The sequence below is a fragment of the Pan paniscus genome, chromosome 4, assembly GCF_029289425.2.
Source record: "Pan paniscus chromosome 4, NHGRI_mPanPan1-v2.0_pri, whole genome shotgun sequence".
Lineage (NCBI taxonomy): Eukaryota > Metazoa > Chordata > Mammalia > Primates > Hominidae > Pan > Pan paniscus.
This window is the reverse complement of record NC_073253.2, coordinates 152,143,063-152,165,158: the sequence shown is the minus strand read 5'-3', so window position 1 is coordinate 152,165,158 and position 22,096 is coordinate 152,143,063. Positions and strand designations below refer to the sequence as shown.

The 22,096-nt window shown below is 42.8% G+C and overlaps 1 protein-coding gene across 3 annotated transcripts in view; it reads left to right on the top strand.

Moving 5' to 3' along the window:
- Positions 1-5,060: 5,060 nt before the first annotated feature.
- Positions 5,061-22,096, top strand: part of TIMD4 (T cell immunoglobulin and mucin domain containing 4) — a 43,750-nt gene continuing 26,714 nt past the window's right edge. Inside the window, exons 1-5 of one of the 3 annotated variants that reach the window (XM_024928839.5) lie at positions 5,061-5,146; positions 13,514-13,855; positions 16,473-16,751; positions 18,528-18,608; positions 19,751-19,834. In XM_024928839.5, coding sequence (XP_024784607.2) covers positions 5,089-5,146; positions 13,514-13,855; positions 16,473-16,751; positions 18,528-18,608; positions 19,751-19,834 — 844 coding nt within the window. In that variant the 5' untranslated portion in view covers positions 5,061-5,088. Of the gene's footprint in view, positions 5,147-13,513; positions 13,856-16,472; positions 16,752-18,527; positions 18,609-19,750; positions 21,974-22,096 lie in introns of those variants that run through there. The other 2 variants (XM_034960870.3, XM_034960871.4) reach the window with 2 other exon arrangements.

The following is a 22,096-nucleotide window of genomic DNA, read 5'->3' as shown; positions in this document are numbered from 1 at the left end:
TCCCGGGTTCAAGAGATCCTCCAGCCTCAGTTTCCCGAGTGGCTGGGATTACAGGCTCACACCACCACACCCAGCTAATTTTTGTATTTTTAGTAGAGACAGGGTTTTGCCATGTTGGCCAGGCTGGTCTCAAACTCCTGGCCCCAAGTGATCTGCCCACCTCGGCCTCCCAAAGTACTGGGATTACAGGCATGAGCCACCATACCCCGCCTCAATATATGCATTTTTAATAGTCAAGTTGTAAAAGGTTTATAACTAAAAAAATAGTGAATTTCTTTCCCACTTTTTTGCATTAAACTCTTTTGAGCTTGTTCTTCTGGTTTTTACCTTCATATTACTCACAGTGTGTTTATGCTGGTATTGTCTGATTGACCAATTTGAGACACTATTTGTTGACTCCCTGTAAAGGTGAATAGACTTTGGCTTTCTTATACCCCCACCCCGCTTCCTCTCTACCAATTTTTCCAGTGTAGTCAAATCAAAATATGTGTTAAGTTGGGGCACAGTGGCTCATTCATGTAATCCCAGCACTTTGGGAGGCTGAGGCAGGCAGACCACTTGAGGCCAGGAGTTCAAGACCAGCCTGGCCAACATGGTGAAATCCCATCTCTACTAAAAATACAAAAATTAGCCGGGCATTGTGGTGCATGACTGTAATCTCAGCTACTTGGGAGGCTGAGGCATGAGTCGCTTGCACCCTGGAGGCAGAGATTTGTCCGAAGTATTCCATGCAGTGAGCCAAGATTGCACCACTGCACTCCAGCTTGGGCGACAGAGTGAGAACCTGTGTCAAAAAAATAAATAAATAAAAATAAAAATGGTATATTAAGCCAGTAGCCAGATTTTACATTATTATCAGCATGTAACTATTAATATCTTTCACACTTAGCAAATGCACCATAATTACATTTCTTTTCTCGTACAAAATTTTATCTTTCCTGGTTGTAATAATTATCTCATTTTTTGTTTGTTTGTTTGTTTGTTATTTTGAGATGGAGTCTCGCTCTGTCACCGCAGCTGGAGTGCAGTGGCATGATCTTGACTCACTGCAACCACCACCTCCCCGGTTCAAGGGATTCTCCCACCTCAGCCTCCCAAGTAACTGGGATTACAGGCATGTGCCACTGCACTCAGCAACTTTTTGTATTTTTGGTAGAGATGGGGTTTCTCCATGTTGGCCAGGCTGGTCTGGAACTCCTGACCTCAAGTGATCCAACTGCCTCTGCCTCCCAAAGTGCTGGGATTACAGGCATGAGCCACTGCACCCAGGCTTCATTGTGTTTTTTTCTTAATTTCCCAAGTATCCATCAAAAATTCATCCCATGGCTGTGGGCAGTGGCTCATGCCTGTAATCCCAGCACTTTGGGAGGCTGAGATGGGAGGATCACTTGAGACCAGGAGTTTGAGACCAGCCTGGGCAACATGGCAAGACCCTGCCTCTACAAAAATTTAAACAAATTAGCTGGGTGTGGAGGCACACCTGTGGTTCCAGCTACTTGGGAGACGGGGGCAACAGGATTGCTTGAGCCTGGAGGTTGAGGCTTTACTAAGCCATGTTCATACCAGTGCACTCCTGTCTGGGCAACAGAGCAAGACCCTGTCTCAAAAAAAAAAAAAAAATTCATCCCAAGTATTCCATCATATCTGCCAAACACCTATCAAAGTTATTTTCAAATTACCTAAGTACATGAGCTTATTCATGACACTCACTACCACCACCCCAAGGCTTATTCCTCTGCTCTTCTGCCCCAGCCTGAGGTGGTTATTAAAGTAATTATTCTCCAAAGATGCTTCCCCTACCACTCCAATGAACCACACTTCCTCGCATTCACATCCTTGTATTGCTCCCTCCACTTGAATTCTCTGGGATGGCCTTATAATTTGCCTTTTGACCAATAGAATACTGTAAGAATGATACTGAATGTTACCTAAGGCTAGGTCGTAAGAACCTTTGTGGATTATTTCTGAGCATGTTGGAATGCTAATTTTTGAGAAAGCCAGATCCTATGTAAAAAATCCAACTACTCTGAGACCACCATACTGTAAGGAAGCCCAAGCTTCCATGTAGAAAGGTCATGTGGAGAGAGACAGTTGTAAGTCCAGCCCCTATCTCTTCTAGTCATTCTATTAATTTGCTAGACATACAAGTCCAGCTAGAAGTGTCATTTTGGATGATCAGTCATGTGAGTGAGAAAGTTATCTTGGACAAATAGTCCAATCTAGTCTTGAGATAGCCACTGTCACTGAGTGAGAGCTACCCAGCTGAACACTGTCATCCCAGGGAATCATGAAAAGTACATTGACATTGTTCAGGCACTAGGTTTTGGGGTGGTTTGTGATGCAGTGAAACAGTTCCCCTCTAGGTCTGTTCTGCAGTTTTCTTTGTGAAATTTTTCTTCCCTGGAGTTAGATGTCGTGTTTTCTGGACCCCATGACTTTCTGTTTCCTGGTTATTTCTCCCGTTTTGCTACAGATTTCCCTTCCATAACTTCTAGGAAAGGAAGTATAGTAAGTAAATTTTGAATCTATGTCCAAAAAGGCCTTTATTATGATCTTACATTTGAGAAATAGATTGTCTGCGAGTAGGATTCTAGGTTGAAATTAAATTTCTCCTCTGGATTTTTTTTTTTTTTTTTTTTGGACACAGGTTCTCTGTCTGTTTTCCAGGCTGGAGTGCAGTGGCACAATCTCAGCTGACTACAACCTTCACCTCCCGGGCTCAAGCAATCCTCCCACCTCAGCCTCTGGAGTAGCTGGGACCATAGGTGCGCATCACCACACTCAGCCAATTTTTTGTATTTTTGGCAGATATAGATTTTCTTTTCCTCTTTTTTTTTTTTTTTTTTTTTTGATGGAGTCTCCTTCTGTCACCCAGGCTGGAGTGCAGTAGCACAATCTCAGCTCACTGCAACATCTGCCTCCTGGGTTCAAGTGATTCTCCTGCCTCAGCCTCCCAAGTAGCTAGGATTACAGGCATGCACCACCACACCCAGCTAATTTTTGTATTTTTAGTAGAGACTGGTTTTGCCATGTTGCCGGGACTTGTCTTGAACTCCTGACCTCAAATGATCTGCCCGTCTTGGCCTCCCAAAGTGCTGGGATTACAGGTGTGAGCCGCCACGCCCGGCTGATACAGGTTTTTACCGTGTTGCCCAGGCTATTCCGGAACTCCTGGACTCAGATGATCCACCCACTTTGGCCTCTTAAAGTGCTGGGATTACAGATGTGAGCCACCACACTCGGCCTTCCCTCTGAATTTTGAAGGCATTTGTGCATTATTTTCTAGCTTTGTTGTTTGGAACACCAATGCCATTCTATTTCCAAATCCATTCAGTGCAATATGTTGTTCTTTCTCTCTGGAGTCTTTTCGTATCTTTTCTTTATGTCTGATGTTCTCATATTACATGATAATATCTTGCTTTGTGGGGATATTTTTATTCATTGAGTTTAGCATTTGATTGACCCTCTCAATACTGAGAGTCATCTCCTTTAGTTACAAGAGTCTTTCCTTTATTATTTCTTTAGTAATTTCCTCTCCTCTATTTTCTTTTTTAATGTTCTGAAACAATCCTAGTCCTTTGGCTTTGTAGATGGTTATACTTTCTAACAAATTTTCTTAACTTTATTTTTCAAACCTTCCATAAAATTCGGGACATTTTTATAATGTCTGTGTTCTTTTTCATGAATGTAAAATCTTTCTTTCTGAGAAAATATTAGCTTTTTAAAAAGTTTTTGAAGTTCTCTTTAGCTCTCCCTGTTATTTTTGTCTCTTTTTTATGTTAAATGCTTTCCTCAAATGTCTGATGATCCCTGGTTATCTGTTCATATCTGAAAGGGACACTAAAAACTCATTAACAGTTCTGCATGCATGCCTGAGGCTCATGCACTGATGAACTTATTGAAGGAGGGTTGAGTGGTTTTGTTGGGGAACACTCAAAACTATAAATATCTGAAAATGTTTTATTGGGACCACTTAGTTTATCCAGAGATTAAATCCTCCAGTTTCCTGGGATAGAATGGGGAAAGGATCCCTTGGTTCTGTGGGCATTCAGTGGGAAGATTCACTCTGAATCCCGTTATTTTCATCCCTGCTCATGTTAGTCTGGCTTCTCTGGGTCTAGAACCTCACCTGATATTTAGATTTTTCACTGATACCTTCAGTAGAAGCAATGTTGAATGTTTGAGGTTTGCTGGCTGTTTACAATCAATTAAGGATTTTTAAAAATCTAGAACATTTGTGAATTCTTATATTTTCTCTCTGGTACTAAGTAGGAGCTAGCCACAGGTAGGCCTCATCATATGGATACATTACCCAAACAGTCACAAGTCAAAGGACAATGTAGTGATTAACCATAAGCTTTGGAATCAGGAAGTTCTGGGCTTCAGTGTCTTCCTAAAACTTAAAAAAAAATTAATTTTTTTATTAAACTTTTTTTTTAAATAAAAAATTGAGATGGGGTTTCGCTATGTTGATCAGGCTGGTCTCAAACTCCTGGCCTCAAGCGATCCTCCCATCTCGGCCTCCCTAAGTGCTAGGATTACAGGTGTGAGCCACTGTGCCTGTCCTCACTTTTCTTTCTCCATTATTAGGGCAAGGAGGCCAGGGGACAGGGTGAGGGAGAACCTAGAATGGGAATGGAGGCAACTTTCAGTCTAACTATGCTTTGGCCCCATGAAGAATCTACATGTAAACACTTGCCAGTATGGAGAGTCAATTGCACTTTGTGACAGGCTGTACAGCAGTTGGGACAACTGTGGCACGTGCACAGGTTATACAGGCATATTTGCACCAGCACATGCATGGATGCTTGTGCACATATAGGAAACCCACTATACACGTGGACAAAGAAGCACAAGTATGTCCACGCCATCCCTCCACACACACACTAGTCACCAGGAGAAAAGGGCTCAGCACATTTCATCATGCATCGCCCATTGGGGGAAGCCATGTAGGACAGGAGAAAGGGAAGATTATGAGGCAAAAAGAGAAATGAAACTAAAGAGTCCCACCCTGTCAGCATTAACTGGGATATAAGAGGTTGGGCTTTGGATAGATAGACAGACTCCTGGGTCCGGTCAACCGTCAAAATGTCCAAAGAACCTCTCATTCTCTGGCTGGTGATTGAGTTTTGGTGGCTTTACCTGAGTAAGTGTTCTGAAACCTTCTATGTAGAAGTTTCCAGAGGACTTGCTATTGTGTGATGGATTTCCATGCACTGGTTTGGGCCTCAGTAAAGCAGAAGCTCACTTCATTTCTGCATCCCTCCCCTGTCCCTACCAGGCTTCCTTCTGTGGAGGGTCTCTGTCCTGCCTTGTTACACAGAGGTTTATCCAGAGACTGGTCTGGGGGTTTTAGGCTGGGGTAATTTGGGCTTATACTGGAAACGGCAACTGAAGAAGAGACACAGAAATAAGTGGTCAGATAAATTGGGGAAAAGAGATTTCATCTATGGGTGTTATTCATATAATCAATAAGCCAGGAGAATTTGTTCTGGTGAGAGTTGTGATAATTCTTATCATTCCCTCTGTTTTTAGAAGTGTTTGTTTGCTTTTTGTTTTGTTTTGCTGGGGTGAGGCTTTATGGTAAGGTTTCTTTTCTGCACGTTGTTTTTGGGTTTTGGATGATGCAAATGTACACACTCAGTTTTGGCCAGTGAAGTTCTTTGCATCCTGGTGGTATAGAGCCAAGTGTTCTGGCCTGCGCTGCAGCTGCGTCTCGGGCACTAACTGTTGACACTGGGAATATGTCTAAATTGCTCTGGCTCTCCCATATTTGAAATGAGAGACCTGGCTTTTTAAATGACCAGTTGTCACAATCTGTGCTTCTAGGACAAGATAATATTGAATGGCCCTTGCAGTTTTACAAAAGTCCATGTTTTTTTAAATGGATACATAATAACTATACATATTTATGGGCTACATATGTGTTATTTTGATATATACATACAATGTACAATGATCGAATCAGGGTAATTGGGATATTCATTTCTTGAAACATTTAAATTTCTTTGTGCTGAGAACATTTCAAATGTTCCCTTCTAGTTGTTTTGAAATACACAAGAAATTATTAATAACAATAGGCACCCCACTATGCTATCAAACACTAGGACTTATTCCTTCTATTTAATTGTATTTTTTCCCTTTTTCCACATGTTCTAACTAACTGTATTTTTGTACCGATTAACCTGCCTTTCTTCATACCCCTTTTCCCCTATCCTGTAGACTCCAGTGACTATCATTCTATTCTCCACTTTCATGAGATCAACTTTTTTAGCTCTCATGTATGAGTGGGAACATGCAATATTTGTCTTTCTGTGCCTAGCTTATTTAACTTAACACGATATTAATAAACTCTGTTTCCATCCATGTTGTTGCAAATGACTGAGTTTCATTCTTTTTTTTATGGCTGAATATTCTACTGTGTTTATATACCACATTTTCTTTTTTTTTTTTGAGACGGAGTCTCGCTCTTTCGCCCAGGCCGGACTCCAGTGGCGCTATCTCTATCTCGGCTCACTGCAAGCTCTGCCTGCTGGGTCCACGCCATTCTCCTGCCTCAGACTCCCAAGTAGCTGGGACTATGGGCGCCTGCCACCATGCATGGCTAATTTTTGTACTTTTAGTAGAGACGGGGTTTCACCATATTGGTCAGGCTGGTCTTGAACTCCTGACCTCAGGCGATCCACTCACCTCGGCCTCCCAAAGTGCTGGGCTTATAGGCGTGAGTCACCGCACCTGGCCATATACCACATTTTCTTTATTCATTCATCCATTGACGGACACGTAGGTTGCTTCTATATCTTGGCTATCATGCATAGTGCTGTAATAAACATGGGAGTGTAAATATCTCTTTAATTGATTTCCTTTCTTTGGGATATATCCCCAGTAGTGGGATTGTTGGATCATATGGTAATTCTATTTTTAGTTTTTTAAGGAATCACCATACTGTTTCCCATAATGGCTGTAGTAATTTACATTCCCACCAACAGTGTACGAGAGTTCCTCTTTCTTTGCGTCCTCGCCAGCAATGCTTGCTTTTTGTCTTTTTGATAGTAGCCATTTTATCAGAAATGAAGTGATACCTCATTGTGGTTTGGATTTGCATTTCCCCAGTGATTAGCAATGTTAAACACTTTTTCTTCTACCTCTTGGCTCTTTGTATGTGCAGAAAAGTTTCCAACATGGTGCATGAGAAAACACCCATATTTGAAGGAAAACAAATGTATTTCCTCACCTCTCAAACTTGTACTATTCTCTCTGCCTTTCTTTCCTCTGTAGTGCCATGCATCCTCAGGTCCCTACTTAATTCAGGCTTTTCCTGGCTACCCTGTAGCCTCTGGAATAGTTTAGGTGTTTCTGCTATGAGTTTGCATCCTCCTTGGAGTTCCTGCATCTGTAAACTTGTCACTCTATAGCAAATGCTCACTCATTTGACTATCTTCCTAGGTACTCTGCAGGCCCCATGAGGGCAGCCCAGGTCTGCTTTGTGGCTTGTTATTTTCCGGCACCTAGTTCCACCCTTGATACATTATAGGCACTGAAGAAACAATATACAGGCCCGGGGTGGTGGCTCATGCCTATAATCCCGGCATTTTGGGAGGCCGAGGTTGGTGGATCACCCGAGGTCAGGAATTTGTGACCAGCCTGACCAACATGGTGAAACCTCATCTCTACTAAAAATATAAAAATTAGCCAGGCGTGGTGACATGTGCCTGTAATCCCAGCTACTCGGGAGGCTGAGGCAGGAGAATCGCTTGAACTAGAGAGGCAGAGGTTGCAGTGAGCCGAGATTGCACCACTGCACTCCAGCCTGGGTGACAGAGTGAGACTCTTTCTCAAAAAAAAAAAAAAAGGGAAGAAAAAAACAATCTACAGAATGAAAGCAGTCCCTGTCACTTTCACACTTATATTTTGGGTTTGGTATGGGTTTGTTTGGATGTAAGAAAGCTACCATCTGCCTTTTCATCAATTTTTTTTTACTGTCTTTGTCTTATCCTGGAAACTTGAGGTTTGGAGGGTTTTGTTAGGTTGAAAGTTGCAGGGGTCTATGTCTACATGTCCTGCTACTAGCAGGACACTTGTTGAGGGGGATTTTCTAATCCTGCTTGAAGGAGGCAGCACCTGGTGAGCTGTTTTTTGTTTTATTTTTTTTTTCATAGGTGCCTTTTCTTTTTTCTTTTGTTTTTCAAAATATTTTTGGGTTTTTTCGAGACAGAGTCTCACTCCAATGCCCAGGCTGGAGTGCAATGGTGCAATCTTGGCTCACTGCAACTTCTGCCTCCCAGGCTCAAGCAATTCTCCTGCCTCAGCCTCCCAAGTAGCTGAGATTGCAGGCGCCCACCACCACAGCTGGCTAATTTTTTGTATTTTTTAGTAGAGACAGGGTTTCACCATATTTGGCCAGGCTGGTCTTGAACTCCTGATCTCAGGTGATCCACCTGTATCAGCCTCCCAAAGTGCTGGGATTACAGGTGTGAGCCACCACACCCGGCCTATATGTGCCTTTTCTAAGATAACCAACTTAAAAGAGAGTGACTGCTCAGAATCACCAAGGATCAGAGCTGGATGTACTCTTAAAAGATGCCCTTCACTCTGTAGATGGCAATTTTGAGACTCAGACTGGGGAAGGGCCAGCCTTGCTTAAGCTCACCAGCTATGGAAGGAACCAAGCTGGCATAAGGACCTAGGTTGTATCCACCATTCCAGGTAGCTCCACAGAAGTGAAACTGGTTTGATACCAACAATTGCTTTACTCAGGGATACTTTTACAACAGACAGGAACCATTTTTTGTCTTATTTCTAAATTCTAATTTCCTTTGTTACACGTATTAATACTTTGTTAATTTCACGTGGCATTTGTTACTCCTCTTCATGTGGAGCTCAGAACCATTTCTGAGGTGAGTATTATCCCCTTTGCCTTGTGATGATAATGAGGTCAGGATTATCATGGCTTTCCTCCAACAACACAAAAGCAGTAAATGGCAGAATGGGGTTTACAATGTGAGCTTAATGGATGTTGTTCCTGCCATACTCAGCACCTGCTTCCTTTTCTTATATGAATTTTTAATAAGATGAATGACACAGAAACACTCCTGGTGAAAAAATTAAAATGTTATAAAGCCAAATGCTCTTTGGACTGCTATCCCCAATTCCAATCCCTTTTCTCTGATCCTGGGGGTAACTGACACAATGAGTTTGGTGTCTATCCCACCAGACACTTTTCTGTGCATTTACTTTCAAAAGTCTGAGCCCACAAAAACAAAGGAAATTGTTTTATTTATTTATCTTACAAGAAGGGTTTTATATTTTATGTCTTGTTTTGAAATTTGCCCTTTTCATCATTAAATGGCTTGGAGTCTTCCTGCCAATTCACGCAGATCTATCTCTAATGCTATCAATCTACATAGAATTCCATGGAATAAATATGCACCAGTTTAGTCATTCCCCATATATACATTGTTCATTTCATTCACATATACATGGAGGCTGCAATAAACATTTGCAAATAGGCATCTTTGTCAACTTGTGTTTTTCTAGGGTGGATAACAAATGTGAAATTGCGAAGGCATACTAGGACTCTTTGGTAGCGAATACTTAATAGAAACTGCCAAATTTCCTCACAGTGTGGCTATAACAATTCATATCCCCATTTCACTCTGGTTTATCTCAGGAGGCTAAGTCGTTTCCTAAGTCCCTTCCCACAAGTGTCTTGGAGTCCTGTTTACTCACACCTTGGCCATTACTCAATATTATCAGTGTTCTAAGCTTTTCCCAGTCTAATGGGTAAAATTTATTGGCTGCTCCTATTTCCTTATCTACGAATTGTCTATTATGTCCTCTGCTAGTTTCTCTATTGGATCTTTTCCTTTCCTTTCCTTTCCTTTCCTTTCCTTTCCTTTCCTTTCCTTTCCTTTCCTTTCCTTTCTTTCTTTCTTTCTCTCTTTCTTTCTCTCTTTCTTTCACAGAGTATTGCCCTGTCCCCCCTCACCCCACCGAGGCTGGAGTGCAATGGTGTGATCTTGGCTAACTGCAACCTCCGCCTCCCAGGTTCAAACGATTCTCCTGCCTCAGCCTCCCAAGTAGCTGGGATTACAGGTGCCCACAACCACGCCCAGCTGATTTTTGTATTTTTAGTAGATACGGGGTTTCACTACGTTGGCCAGGCTGGTCTTGAACTCCTAACTACATGATCTGCCCACCTCTGCCTCCCAAAGTGCTGGGATTACAGGCGTGAGCCACTGCGCCCGGCCAGATCTTTTCTTATTTAGCAATTAGGATGCCTCCTTTTATGCGAAAGTACTTGGGAAAATAAAATGTTGACTCTCCCGTGGAATACTTCTTGTACATGTTTTATTAATTTACCAAATATTCATAGGAACAAGATCATCTATTTTTTCTTTTTTCTTTCTTGAATTTGAGGCAGTCTTGCTTTGTTGCCCAGGCTGGAGTCCAGTGATATGATCATAGCTCACTGCAGCCTCAAACTCCTGGGTTCAAGCCATCCTCCTGCCTCAGCCTCCTGAGTAGCTGGGACTGTAGGCATGTGCCACCACACTTGGCTAAGTTCATATTTTAGTAGTTATTAATTTTAGGTGCATGTGTTCTATGTTGTTAACATAGCTGAGGGTGATGACAATAAACTTCTTATTTTTCTCCTGGATTCATGGGAGGCAAAATGGACTTCCCACTGCACTGACTTTTTTCTTTTTCTTTTTCTTTTTTTTTTTTTTTTTTGAGATAGAGTCTCACTCTGTCACCCAGGCTGGAGTGCAATGGCATAATCTCGCCTCACTGCTACCTCCGCCTCCTGGGTTCCAGCGATTCTCCTGCCTCAGCCTCCCAAGTAGCTGGGATTACAGGCACCCACCATCATGCCCAGCTAATTTTTGTATTTTTGTAGATATGGGGTTTTACCATGTTGGCCAGGCTGGTCTTGAACTCCTGACCTCAGGTGATCTGCCAGCCTCTGTCTCCTAAAGTGCTGGGATTACAGGCATAAGCCACTGTGCCCAGCCTCCCACTTCATTTATAATCTGGGAAACATTTCCACTTGGCAAAGTGAAGAGACTAAATTCGGGGAAGGCTGCAGGCTGGTCCAAATTGGGAATCATCTTTTATCATAAGAACAACCAGAGGTTGCACTGAGCTGAGATCGCGCCACTGTGCTTCAGCCTAGGTGACAGAATGAGACTGTCTTTAAAAAAAAAAAAAAAGCCAACTGTGAAAAACCCCAGAAGCACATAGTCTTGCTTACCATATGGGTGACTCTTAGGGCTCATGGCCACCTTCTCCTAGAGAGAGGAATGCCTGGATGTTACTGCCAGCTGAGTCAAGGAGGAGCACAGCACTGCTGGCCATGCCTTCTATAACTTAGCCAACTAAATAAGCAAAGTTAGTGAATGGAGAATCTCACAGGAGGGTGCCTAAGAGAAAACAACAAGCATGGACCCGGGTACCCAAGGGGGAGCAGGGTGTGGTCTCAACAATCTGAGATCTACAGCCTGCCTGGCTTTCACTTCAATAGCATTTTCGGGGAAGGAAATGGTTTAGAATAATCTCTGATGCACAATTAAACCAATGGGCTTAACATTTTTAACAGTGAAAATGTTTTGCAGATTGTCAGAGATGAAAGGAATCTTAGAGGAGCTTGTCTAGTGGTTCTCAAACACTGGATGGGTAGTCAACTACATCAAAGTGGCCTGGAGAACTTGATTCAAGTACATATGCACTGGCCTTGGCCTTAGGGATTCAGGCTCAGGTTTGGGCAATGAACTATGTATTTTTAACAAGCTCCCTAGGTCATGCTAATGAGGAGAAGTGGTTAAAACACACTCATGCTTCATTTTAGAAAGGGAGAAACATTCCATCTCAAGTAGCTGATGCAGTAAACCTTACCCTCCAGCATTTTTTTTTTATGGCACAGCTGCCATTTTAGATAATTCCTGTGGTTCCTTCTAGCTCTAACGTTAACAAAAAATACATGCTGCAAAGTGAAATAAGCGAGGCATAGAAAGACAAATAGAAGATCTCACTTATATACAGAATCTAAAAAAGTTAATCCCATAGAAACAGTATAAAGGTGGTTACCAGAGGCTGGGGGGTGGGTGAGTGGGTGGGATAGTGAAAGGGGAGATGTTGATTAAAAGGTACAAAGTTTCAGTTAGACTAAAGGACTAAGTTGTACTGATCTATTGCACTGCATGCTGACCACAGTAATTAATCATGTGTTGTATATTTTAAAATTGCTAATAGATTTTTAATGTTCTTGCCACAGAAGTTTGTTAAGTTGGTAAGGCGATGGATATGTTAATTAGCTTGATTGAATCTTTCTACGATGTATATGTATATCAGAACATCACATTGTATCCTATAAATATACACAATTATTATTTGTCCATTAAAAATAAATAGATAGTCCATGAACTCCACCTAACTTCATATTATCTAACAGCAAACAAATAGTCCAAAGCAAGTAATTTCCAATTCTAGTAATTTCCACTGAAAGGAGAGAAGGAAGTGGAATACAGTTTTACAGCCTATCTTTCTCTCATAGCACTCTCTGGATTGGGAGACCCATTTGAAGCTTTTTTTTTTTTTTTTTGAGATGGAGTCTCACTCTGTTGCCCAGGCTGGAGTGCAGTGGCATGATCTCGGCTCACTGCAAGCTCTGCCTCCCTGGTACATGCCATTCTCCTGCCTCAGCCTCCTGAGTAGCTGGGACTATAGGCGCCCGCCACCACACCTGGCTAATTTTTTGTATTTTTAGTAGAGACGGGGTTTCACTGTGTTAGCCAGGATGGTCTCGATCTCCTGACCTTGTGATCCGCCTGCCTCGGCCTCCCAAAGTACTTGGATTACAGGCGTGAGCCACCATGCCCAGCTATTTGAAGCTTTTAAGTCTGTAGTCCACAATATCTATTTGTGGAAAACAGCCCACCTGATTATATGAATAAGTGAAATTGGGTTTCAAGGTCAGGATTTTTCATGTGAGAGTTTATTGGTTAGCGAATGGAACTCAAATCAGAGTATTTAAATCAGCAAAAAGGTCTTGCCATGGTTAGAGACTCAACTGGTCACCTGGTTCCACTTAGGGGATAGAATCATGTGGAGTTAGGAGCACAGGAGTACAGCAAGGCACATCAAAACTTACGCTAAAGAACCACATAAGCCGGGCAACATGGGAAACCCTGTCTGTACAAAAGCAACACAAAAATTAGCTGGGAATGCTGCCACGCACCTGTGGTCCCAGCTACTCAGAAGGCTGAGGTGGGAGGATGGATTGAGTCTGGGAGGTCGAGGCTGTAGTGAGCCATGATTGCACCACTGCACTACAGCCTGGGTGACAAAGCAAGACCCTGTATCAAAAAAAAAAAAAAAAAAAAAAAGGAAAGAAAAGAAACATAGACTACAGCTCTCTTCATCTTCCTGGAAGCATCTATTAGCACAAAAACTGTGTAGCATGTTTGAGAGATTTCAGTACTGCAGGACCTAAATTTCGCATTTTTCCTTGCAGCACCAGTCACTTCAGAGACTGTTGTGACGGAGGTTTTGGGTCACCGGGTGACTTTGCCCTGTCTGTACTCATCCTGGTCTCACAACAGCAACAGCATGTGCTGGGGGAAAGACCAGTGCCCCTACTCCGGTTGCAAGGAGGCGCTCATCCGCACTGATGGAACGAGGGTGACCTCAAGAAAGTCAGCAAAATATAGACTTCAGGGGACTATCCCGAGAGGTGATGTCTCCTTGACCATCTTAAACCCCAGTGAAAGTGACAGCGGTGTGTACTGCTGCCGCATAGAAGTGCCTGGCTGGTTCAACGATGTAAAGATAAACGTGCGCCTGAATCTACAGAGAGGTAAGCAAACGAAGGGCCTCATGCCTGCGGAAGGAGAGATTCAGTGGTTAATGGATAATCGGATCAGTGGATGGTGGTGAAGAGGTTGGAGTTGCTTTCACAGTGAGTGGGAAGATTGAATTTGAAATAAAGTGCCGTGGTTTGAAGTAGGCAAGTAAATACAAAAGCAGCCACAGAAATGAGTGGAAGGTGGAAAGGGAACTCGTGAATTGCAGGGTCAATCTGAAGAGGCAGCTGCTACGTATCTAGGGGATTACCACCTTGCAGATATTTGGGTCCAGTGTTTTCAGACCTATCAAGTTTAATGTGAACTCTGTTGATTTTTTACATGTTGCCAGATTTCAAAATAATAAAAAAACTGCATGAACTAAATAAAATGTATTCAGGGGTCACCTTCAACCAGTAAACCAACAGTTTGCCACTTCTGGCAGGGGAGAAAGGGCATGAGATTTGGACACAGTCATAGCAGTTTTCAGGAGGTTTTTCTTCTGTTACTATCACTTGCTTTTGATGAAATTTGGGATATGGTGGGACTTCAAAAATTTGAGCTGCATTGAGCCTATGGTTGAATAATGCTAACAATAATTACCTTTAGGGCTTGTCCAGCATAGAGCTTCCCAAAATGAGCTCTGTATTCCACCTGCATCAGTGTCACCTGGAGGATCCTTGGGCTCTATTCCTAACTGGATGGGCACTTTGGAAGACAGGAATCTAGACATCTATATTCTCTCTCTCTCTCTCTTTTTTTTTTTTTTTGGACAGAGTTTTGCTCTTGTTGCCCAGGCTGGAGTACAGTGGCACAGTTTCATCTCACTGCAACCTCTACTTCCCGGTTCAAGTGATTCTCCTGCCTCAGCCTCCTGAGTAGCTGGGATTACAGGCACCTGGCACCACACCCAGCTAATTTTGTATTTTTAGTAGAGATGAGATTTCACCATGTTGGCCAGGCTGGTCTTGAACTCCTGACCTCAAGTGATCCACCCACCTCGGCCTCCCAAAGTGCTGGGATTACAAGCATGAGCCACCACACCCGGCCTATAGTCTTAAGTTTTCAGGTGACACTAATGCACTCTAAAATTTGAGGCCAACTGATGTAAATGCTTCTAATTTAAGAACTTACATACATATTAGTATGTCTTTCTCTTAAGGCAACATTCTGAGATAAAAGCTATTCCAATTTTGCAGAAGAGAGAAATGAGGTTTATTGAAGTTAGATGACTCCCACTCAAGTCTTCTCTTTTCAAGTTGGGTATAAACAGCTACTATTTTATAAAATACTTGACCTTTATATATTATGAGGTCATTTCGAAGTTCACTTGGAACAAATGGTGTCTTTCTGGTCCATTAGAGTCAATGGAAATTTGGCATATTCTAGGGAGGATGAGATCTGTCGAATAAACGGTGGCTAATGAAGCTCAAATCAGATAGGTAGGAGGTGAGTGGTGTTGGTGTGAACCAGTCTTTACTGTCTGAAAGAGACCACATTCTCACTCTAGGTTGCATACTTTGAGCTCACTTTTGATGCACTGATTTATGTATTCATGCAATGTTTTTGGAGCACCTACTATATGCAAGACACTGTGATAGTTATTGGATTTGTAGCATAGAACAAAATAAATGTCAGATTTTCCCTCATGGTGCTTAAAGTTTAATGGGATAAACAGGCTTTAAACAATAGCAATGAAATAAATGTGCAATTATGAAATGCAATAAAGGCTGTGGAGGTAAACTATGAGAGCATATAATAAAGCCTAATCATTATTGGAGAATCTACATGGCCTCCTTGCAGAAGTAACCTTTTAGCTGAGACATGAGAGTGAAGTAGAAGTCAGCCTCATGAAGAATGAGAATAGGAAGCAGCAGGTACAAAGGTTCGTGCAGCGGGAAGGTTGCTGATATATTCAAAGAGCTAAATAAATGCCAGTTGGGTGGGAAAAAGTGATAGCGGGGGCGGGTGGAGATATGAGATTGGAAAGAAAGGCAAGATGGGGTCAAATGGAGGCTTGTAGCTTGCAGGCCAAGGTGCAGGACTGGGTTCTTTATCTTAAGAGCAAGGAGGACCCAGTAAAAGATTTAGGCAGGGGATGGACATAATTATATTTGACTTTTTTTTTTTTTGAGATGGAGTCTTACTCTGTTGCCCAGGCTGGAATGCAGTGGCACTATCTCAGCTCACTGCAACCTCTGCCTCCCAGGTTGAAGCGATTCTCCTGCCTCAGCCTCCTGAGTAGCTAGGATTACAGGCACACGCCACCAGGCCCAGCTAATTTTTGTATTTTTAGTAGAGGCAGGGTTTCACCATGTTGACCAGGCTGGTCTCGAACTCCTGACCTCAAGTGATCCACCCGCCTCGGCCTCCCAAAGTGCTGGGATTACAGGTGTGAACCACTGCGCCTGGACAACATTTTAAATGATTATGTAGCCAATGTGTGAAGAATAGATTGGAAGGAACATGTCAGGGTGGGGGCAGGAAACACAATTTTATTGGGCATTACAATCGTCCAGGCCAGTGGACCAGGTGAGGGCAACAGAAATGGATGGGTCCCAGATATACTTGCATTATTTTCTTTTTCCTCCATCTCCGCTTGGTGCCAAACATGTCTGTTGTTGGTTACAGCCTCGACAACCACGCACAGAACAGCAACCACCACCACACGCAGAACAACAACAACGAGCCCCACCACCACCCCACAAATGACAACAACCCCAGCTGCACTTCCAACAACAGTCGTGACCACACCCGATCTCACAACCGGAACACCACTCCAGATGACAACCATTGCCGTCTTCACAACAGCAAACACGTGCCTTTCACCAACCCCAAGCACCCTTCCGGAGGAAGCCACAGGTCTTCTGACTCCCGAGCCTTCTAAGGAAGGGCCCATCCTCACTGCAGGTACGCAGATGTATCTTGGGTTTCTTAGAACAGTGCTGTCTCACTGAATGAGGCAGCCCAGTGACTTGCTCTCTCTCAGTGTGTGTGTGAGTGTGTGCGTGTACACATGCGTATATTAGTCTGCTAGGCCTATCAAACAAACACCGCAGACTGGGTAGCTTAAACAACAGAAATTTATTTTCGCACTGCTCTGGGTTCTACAAGTCCTGGGTCAAGGTGTCAGCAGGGTTGGTTTCTTCTAAGTCCTCTCTCCTTGGCTTGCAGGTGGCTGTCTTCCCTCTGCCTGTCCTTCCATGTCCTAATCTCTTGTAAGAATACCAGTTGTATTGGATTAAGGTCCATTGATATGACCTCATTTTACCTTAACTATCTCTTTAAAGGCGCTATCTCAATATACATTTGCATCCAAGGTACTGAGGGTTAGCACTTCAACATATGAATTTTGAGGGGACACAATTTATTCCTTCACAGTAGGCATGGATGTGTGTGTGTGTGTGTGTGTGTGTGTGTGTGTACGAGGAGGTGTTTTCACCAAATTGTTCCTTTTCTTTTTTTATGGTTTCTCTTTTCTTCTGCCTTTTCCTTAGTGTTTTTGAAAAGTCAGCATTTTGGGTTCTCCAATTGACCTCTAAGGAGTCTTGCAAGAGATGTTTATTGAAGAACCAGGAAAGGTCACTCCTGGTCAGACTCCAGTTCCATTCTTTCAGGGGTTAAGTCGCTGCCTGAGCATTAGAGATTGGTTGAGGAAAGACCTCCAGACGCCTTTAAAATATCCCCTGATGGTGAACTAGTTCTAGCCTTGTTTCTTTTTTTTCCCCTGGAATTCTTGACCCTGCAACTTGTACCTCTCACTGAGTGACTTGCTCCATTGCTTAGGGGGGCTTGTCAAGGCTGTCACTGTATGTCAGACTCTGATTCTGCAGTAAGAATTGGGAAAGCAATCATGAGATAGCTTGAAGGCTTTCTTAGACATTTCAGCTGCCTCAATAAGTCTTGGATAATTCCAATAGCTTTACAAAATTGAATTGGCTAATTCTATTATACTCTGAATAGTACCTAAAATCCATGAACCCTAAACCAATCAATTCTTGTATGTATTTTTTTATTCCTTTGGGTTTTAAAATAAATAACTACCATAAAACACAACATTTGTAGTTTCTATTCCTTGATTCTAAAAATTACTTGCAATCCTTGAAGAAAACTTGAAATATATAAAGAAGCACAAAGACAGCCATAAAAATACCCTGGAACATGGTGATGTGAGCCTGTAATCCCAGCTACTTCAGAGGTTGAGGCAGGAGGATCCCTTGAGCCCAAGAAGTCAGTTCCAGCCTGGACAACATAGTGAGACTCTGTCTTTTAAAGAATTAGATAAATTAGAAAAAAAAGTGGCCAGGTGTGGTGGCTCATGCCTGTAACCTCAGCACTTTGGGAGACCAAAGCAGGTGGATCACTTAAGGTCAGGGGTTTGAGACCATCCCAGCCAACATGGTGAAACCCCGTCTCTTACTAAAAATACAAAATTAGCCAGGCATGGTGGCGGGTACCTGTAATCCCAGCTGCTCGGGAGGCTGAGGCAGGAGAATCTCTTGAATCTGGGAGGTGGAGACAGAAGTGAGCAGAGATTGTGCCACTGCACTCCAGCCTGGGTGATAGAGCAAGACTCTGTTTCAAAAAATTAATTAATTAAAAAAAGATAATCCCAAATCCCACCACCCACCACAAACACAATAACTACTTTTCAGCTGCCTTTTATCCAACTTTTTTCTCTTCCAGAACCAGAAACTGTCCTCCCCAGTGATTCCTGGAGTAGTGCTGAGTCTACTTCTGCTGACACTGTCCTGCTGACATCCAAAGGTGTGCAGACACTCACTCTCTCTGTCCTCCCTCACCCTTTGTACTGAGGAGAAGGAAATTACTAAAAGTCTTGCTGAATCAGATGACTGACAACCTCTTTGGGTCTTTTTTGCCATAAAATCCCCCTGTGGCAAATTGGCCTCAAGGCAGCCTTTGTAGTTTGTTCCTTCTTGTGGCTGAGAGAGAGAGAGAGAGAAGAAGGAGGAGGAGGAGGAGGAGGAGGGAGGTAGGGAAAAGGAAGACCCTTCTTGATTGGTGCAATTCTCTGCAGTAGCTCATGGTACATCTCTAGGATGTTTGCTTTTAGACTCTAGGCTAAGTAGCACTTAGCTGTCTCATTCTGATTTCATGCACGCAAATCTTCTTTGTTGAGACTGCTGAGGGGTTTACTAATTCAATGCATTGGCTTTTTAGAGTGGAGCGAGAATTGGTCACTCTTTCATTATTTATCCTGTCATCTACCCATCAAAACTTCTTTAGGTAGTTACTGGGGCCTGGGACGGGGTATACCCTGAAATAAGACACGATTGGCATCACGATTGGGGTGCTAGAGAGGAGCACTTGGGGTTGACTCCCAGTTCTATTACTTTTTGCTGGGGGTCCCTGCCCTCAGTTTATATTCCTAGGTTTGTTGTAGAGTTGTATAACTTCATGCATGTGAGGACTTAGAAGAGTGTCTGGCACATTTGTAAGCACTCACATGGGAGGTGTTACCATAATGGAGCTAATAATCTAGCAAGGGAAAACAGACATCTGTAAGGTAAGTAAGTCAGCGTTTGTGATAGTACAGCACAGGGACACAGTATGATAGAGTGATTTATGTGGGTGCTCCAGCTTCACTTTGCCTAAACACAAATCCTGCCTCTTTCCTGCTGTGTGATTTTAGCTAAGCTACCTAATCTCTCTGGGCCTTAGTTTCCTCACTGGTAAACTGGGAATAACACCTATCCTGTGTTTACACCTTTCTAAGGATTAAATGACAGAATGCATGTAGGTCACTTAAGACAGTGTCTGGCACATACTTTGTTTTGTTTTGTTTTGTTTTCAATGACAGAAGTCAGTATAGGGACAGTTGAGTACCAAAAGCAGGAAGACAAGCATTTACCTAAGTCTGTTTTCTGTTTTCCTTTGTTTTTCCAAAGAGTCCAAAGTTTGGGATCTCCCATCAACATCCCACGTGTCAATGTGGAAAACGAGTGATTCTGTGTCTTCTCCTCAGCCTGGAGGTAAGGAGGCTGTGATTTTTTTTATTTTATTTTACTTTATTAATTATTATTATTATTTTTTTGAGACAGAATCTCGCTTTTTTTTTTTTTTTTTTTTTTTTTTTTTTTTTTTTTTTTTTTGTAGAGATGAGGTCTCACCATGTTGCCCAGGCTGGTCTCAAATCTCTTGGCCTCAAGTGATCCTCCTGCCTTGGCCTCTCAAAGTGCTAGAGCCACCTTGCCTGGCCTGGGGCTGTGTTCTCATGAGTGGCTTGTCTTTGGATGTGGAAACAATCTGTCATCTATCTGGTTGTCTTGGGATTCAACTATTCTGGCTCCTTCGTGGCCACGTACCACATCCTCCCGCCAGCTGGAGTGGAAGCAAAACATGCTGCAAGCATCAGTGCTGGCTTATCCTCTCCTCTGCTCATCTCTGAAGTCCCTCTGTTGAAATCTTCCTTCTTCCTTAGCAACTGCTGACCTGATGCCAGGAATGATAGTAGGAAAACCACCTATTCATATTTCAAATTTTGTTTTTTTATTTTAAATTACACAAATGTCACACTAATGCATTTTTGTTAGGAGTGCATAGAAACAGATAGAAATAAAATTCTCTTTCTCTCCTTGTCTTCAATCCCAGCCCCCTGCCATGAGATAATAACTGTTATTAGTTGAAGATGATCATTCTAGGTCTTTTTTCCATTCCCTTATGTGTCTACATAGCTATAGAAATACACAGTTCAGTTTTGTGCATGTCTTTAGACAATGTTATCATGCTATATGCAGCATTCTGCATTTTGTTTTATTCACTTATTGTTATATATTGGACCACTTTCTTCTTTAATCTATGTAGATACATGTCAAATTGCTGTGTAATATTTCACATTATGAGTACTCACAGTATTTCTTGTCTGTTGAGGGGCATTTAGGTTGTTTCAATGTTTCCTTTTTATAAACAGTGCTGCAGTGAACATCCTAGCACATGCATACCTCCCTAACCATTCATGCAAGTGTTTCTGTAGTTAGGATGGTGACCAAAAAGTAAAAATTGCTGGTTAAAAGAAATGTGCACCTTTAAATTTAATAGCTTGTAGAAAAATGTTCTCAGAAAAGGCTGTGCCAATTTATTTTTCCACCCACAGAGTATCTGCTTTCCCATATTCTCCCTACACTTGATATGACTGTTTGTTTAACTTTTTCAATCTTATGAGAAGAAAATGTCATCTTGTTCTTTTCTTTTTTCTTTCTTTCTTTTTTATTTTTTTTTGAGACAGAGCCTCACTCTGTAGCCCAAGTTGGAGTGCAGTGGTGCGATCTCCGCTCACTGCAACCTCCGCCTCCTGGGCTCAAGTGATTCTCGTGCCTCAGCCTTCTGAGTAGCTGGGACTACAGGCACATGCCACCATGCCTGGCTAATTTTTGTATTTTAGTAGAGATGGGGTTTCACCACGTTGCCCTGGGTGGTCTTGAACTCCTAAGCTCAGGTGATCCACCTGCCTCGGCCTCCCAAAGTGCTGGGGTTGCAGGCATGAGCCACCTTGCCTGGCCCCTCTTGTTCTTTTCTTATCCTGATTAACAGAGAGTTTGAGCTCCTTTCTATATGTTTATTAGCCAGGAAACAGGCATCATTTAATTCTGTGAAGGAGACAATGTAGCATCACTCTCAAAAATTCAGAAGAGGCCAGGCGCGGTGGCTCATGCCTATAATTCCAGCACCTTGGGAGGCCGAGGCAGGCGGATCACGAGGTCAGGAGATCAAGACCATCCTGTCTAACATGGTGAAACCCCGTCTCTACTAAAAAAAAAAAAATACAAAAAAATTAGCTGGACGTGGTGGCGGGCGCCCGTAGTCCTAGCTACTCGAGAGGCTGAGGCAGGAGAATGGCGTGAACCTGGGAGGCGGCGCTTGCAGTGAGCCAAGATCGTGCCACTGCACTCCAGCCTGGGCGACAGAGCGAGACTCTGTCTCAAAACAAACAAACAAAAAAAGCTCAGAGTTGGAGGAAACAGACAAGAGTGAATGGAAGGGGATAGGTTTTAAAGTAAGACTGTAACTTAGGATGAAATGCAAGGGGGCCCTGATATTAAGACGCTTTGGCCTGCACTAACTCATACAGTGGGAAAACAGAAAATCTGGATTAGGAGTTGATAATTTAAGGGAAATGGGGTGCCAAAGATCCAAACCCTCTTTGTCTATGGGATGGGGTAAGGGTGGGGGACTATTTTCTGACAAAGAAAGAGATGACAGTGACTGGAAAGGTGATGGAAAGTAGGGAGAACATT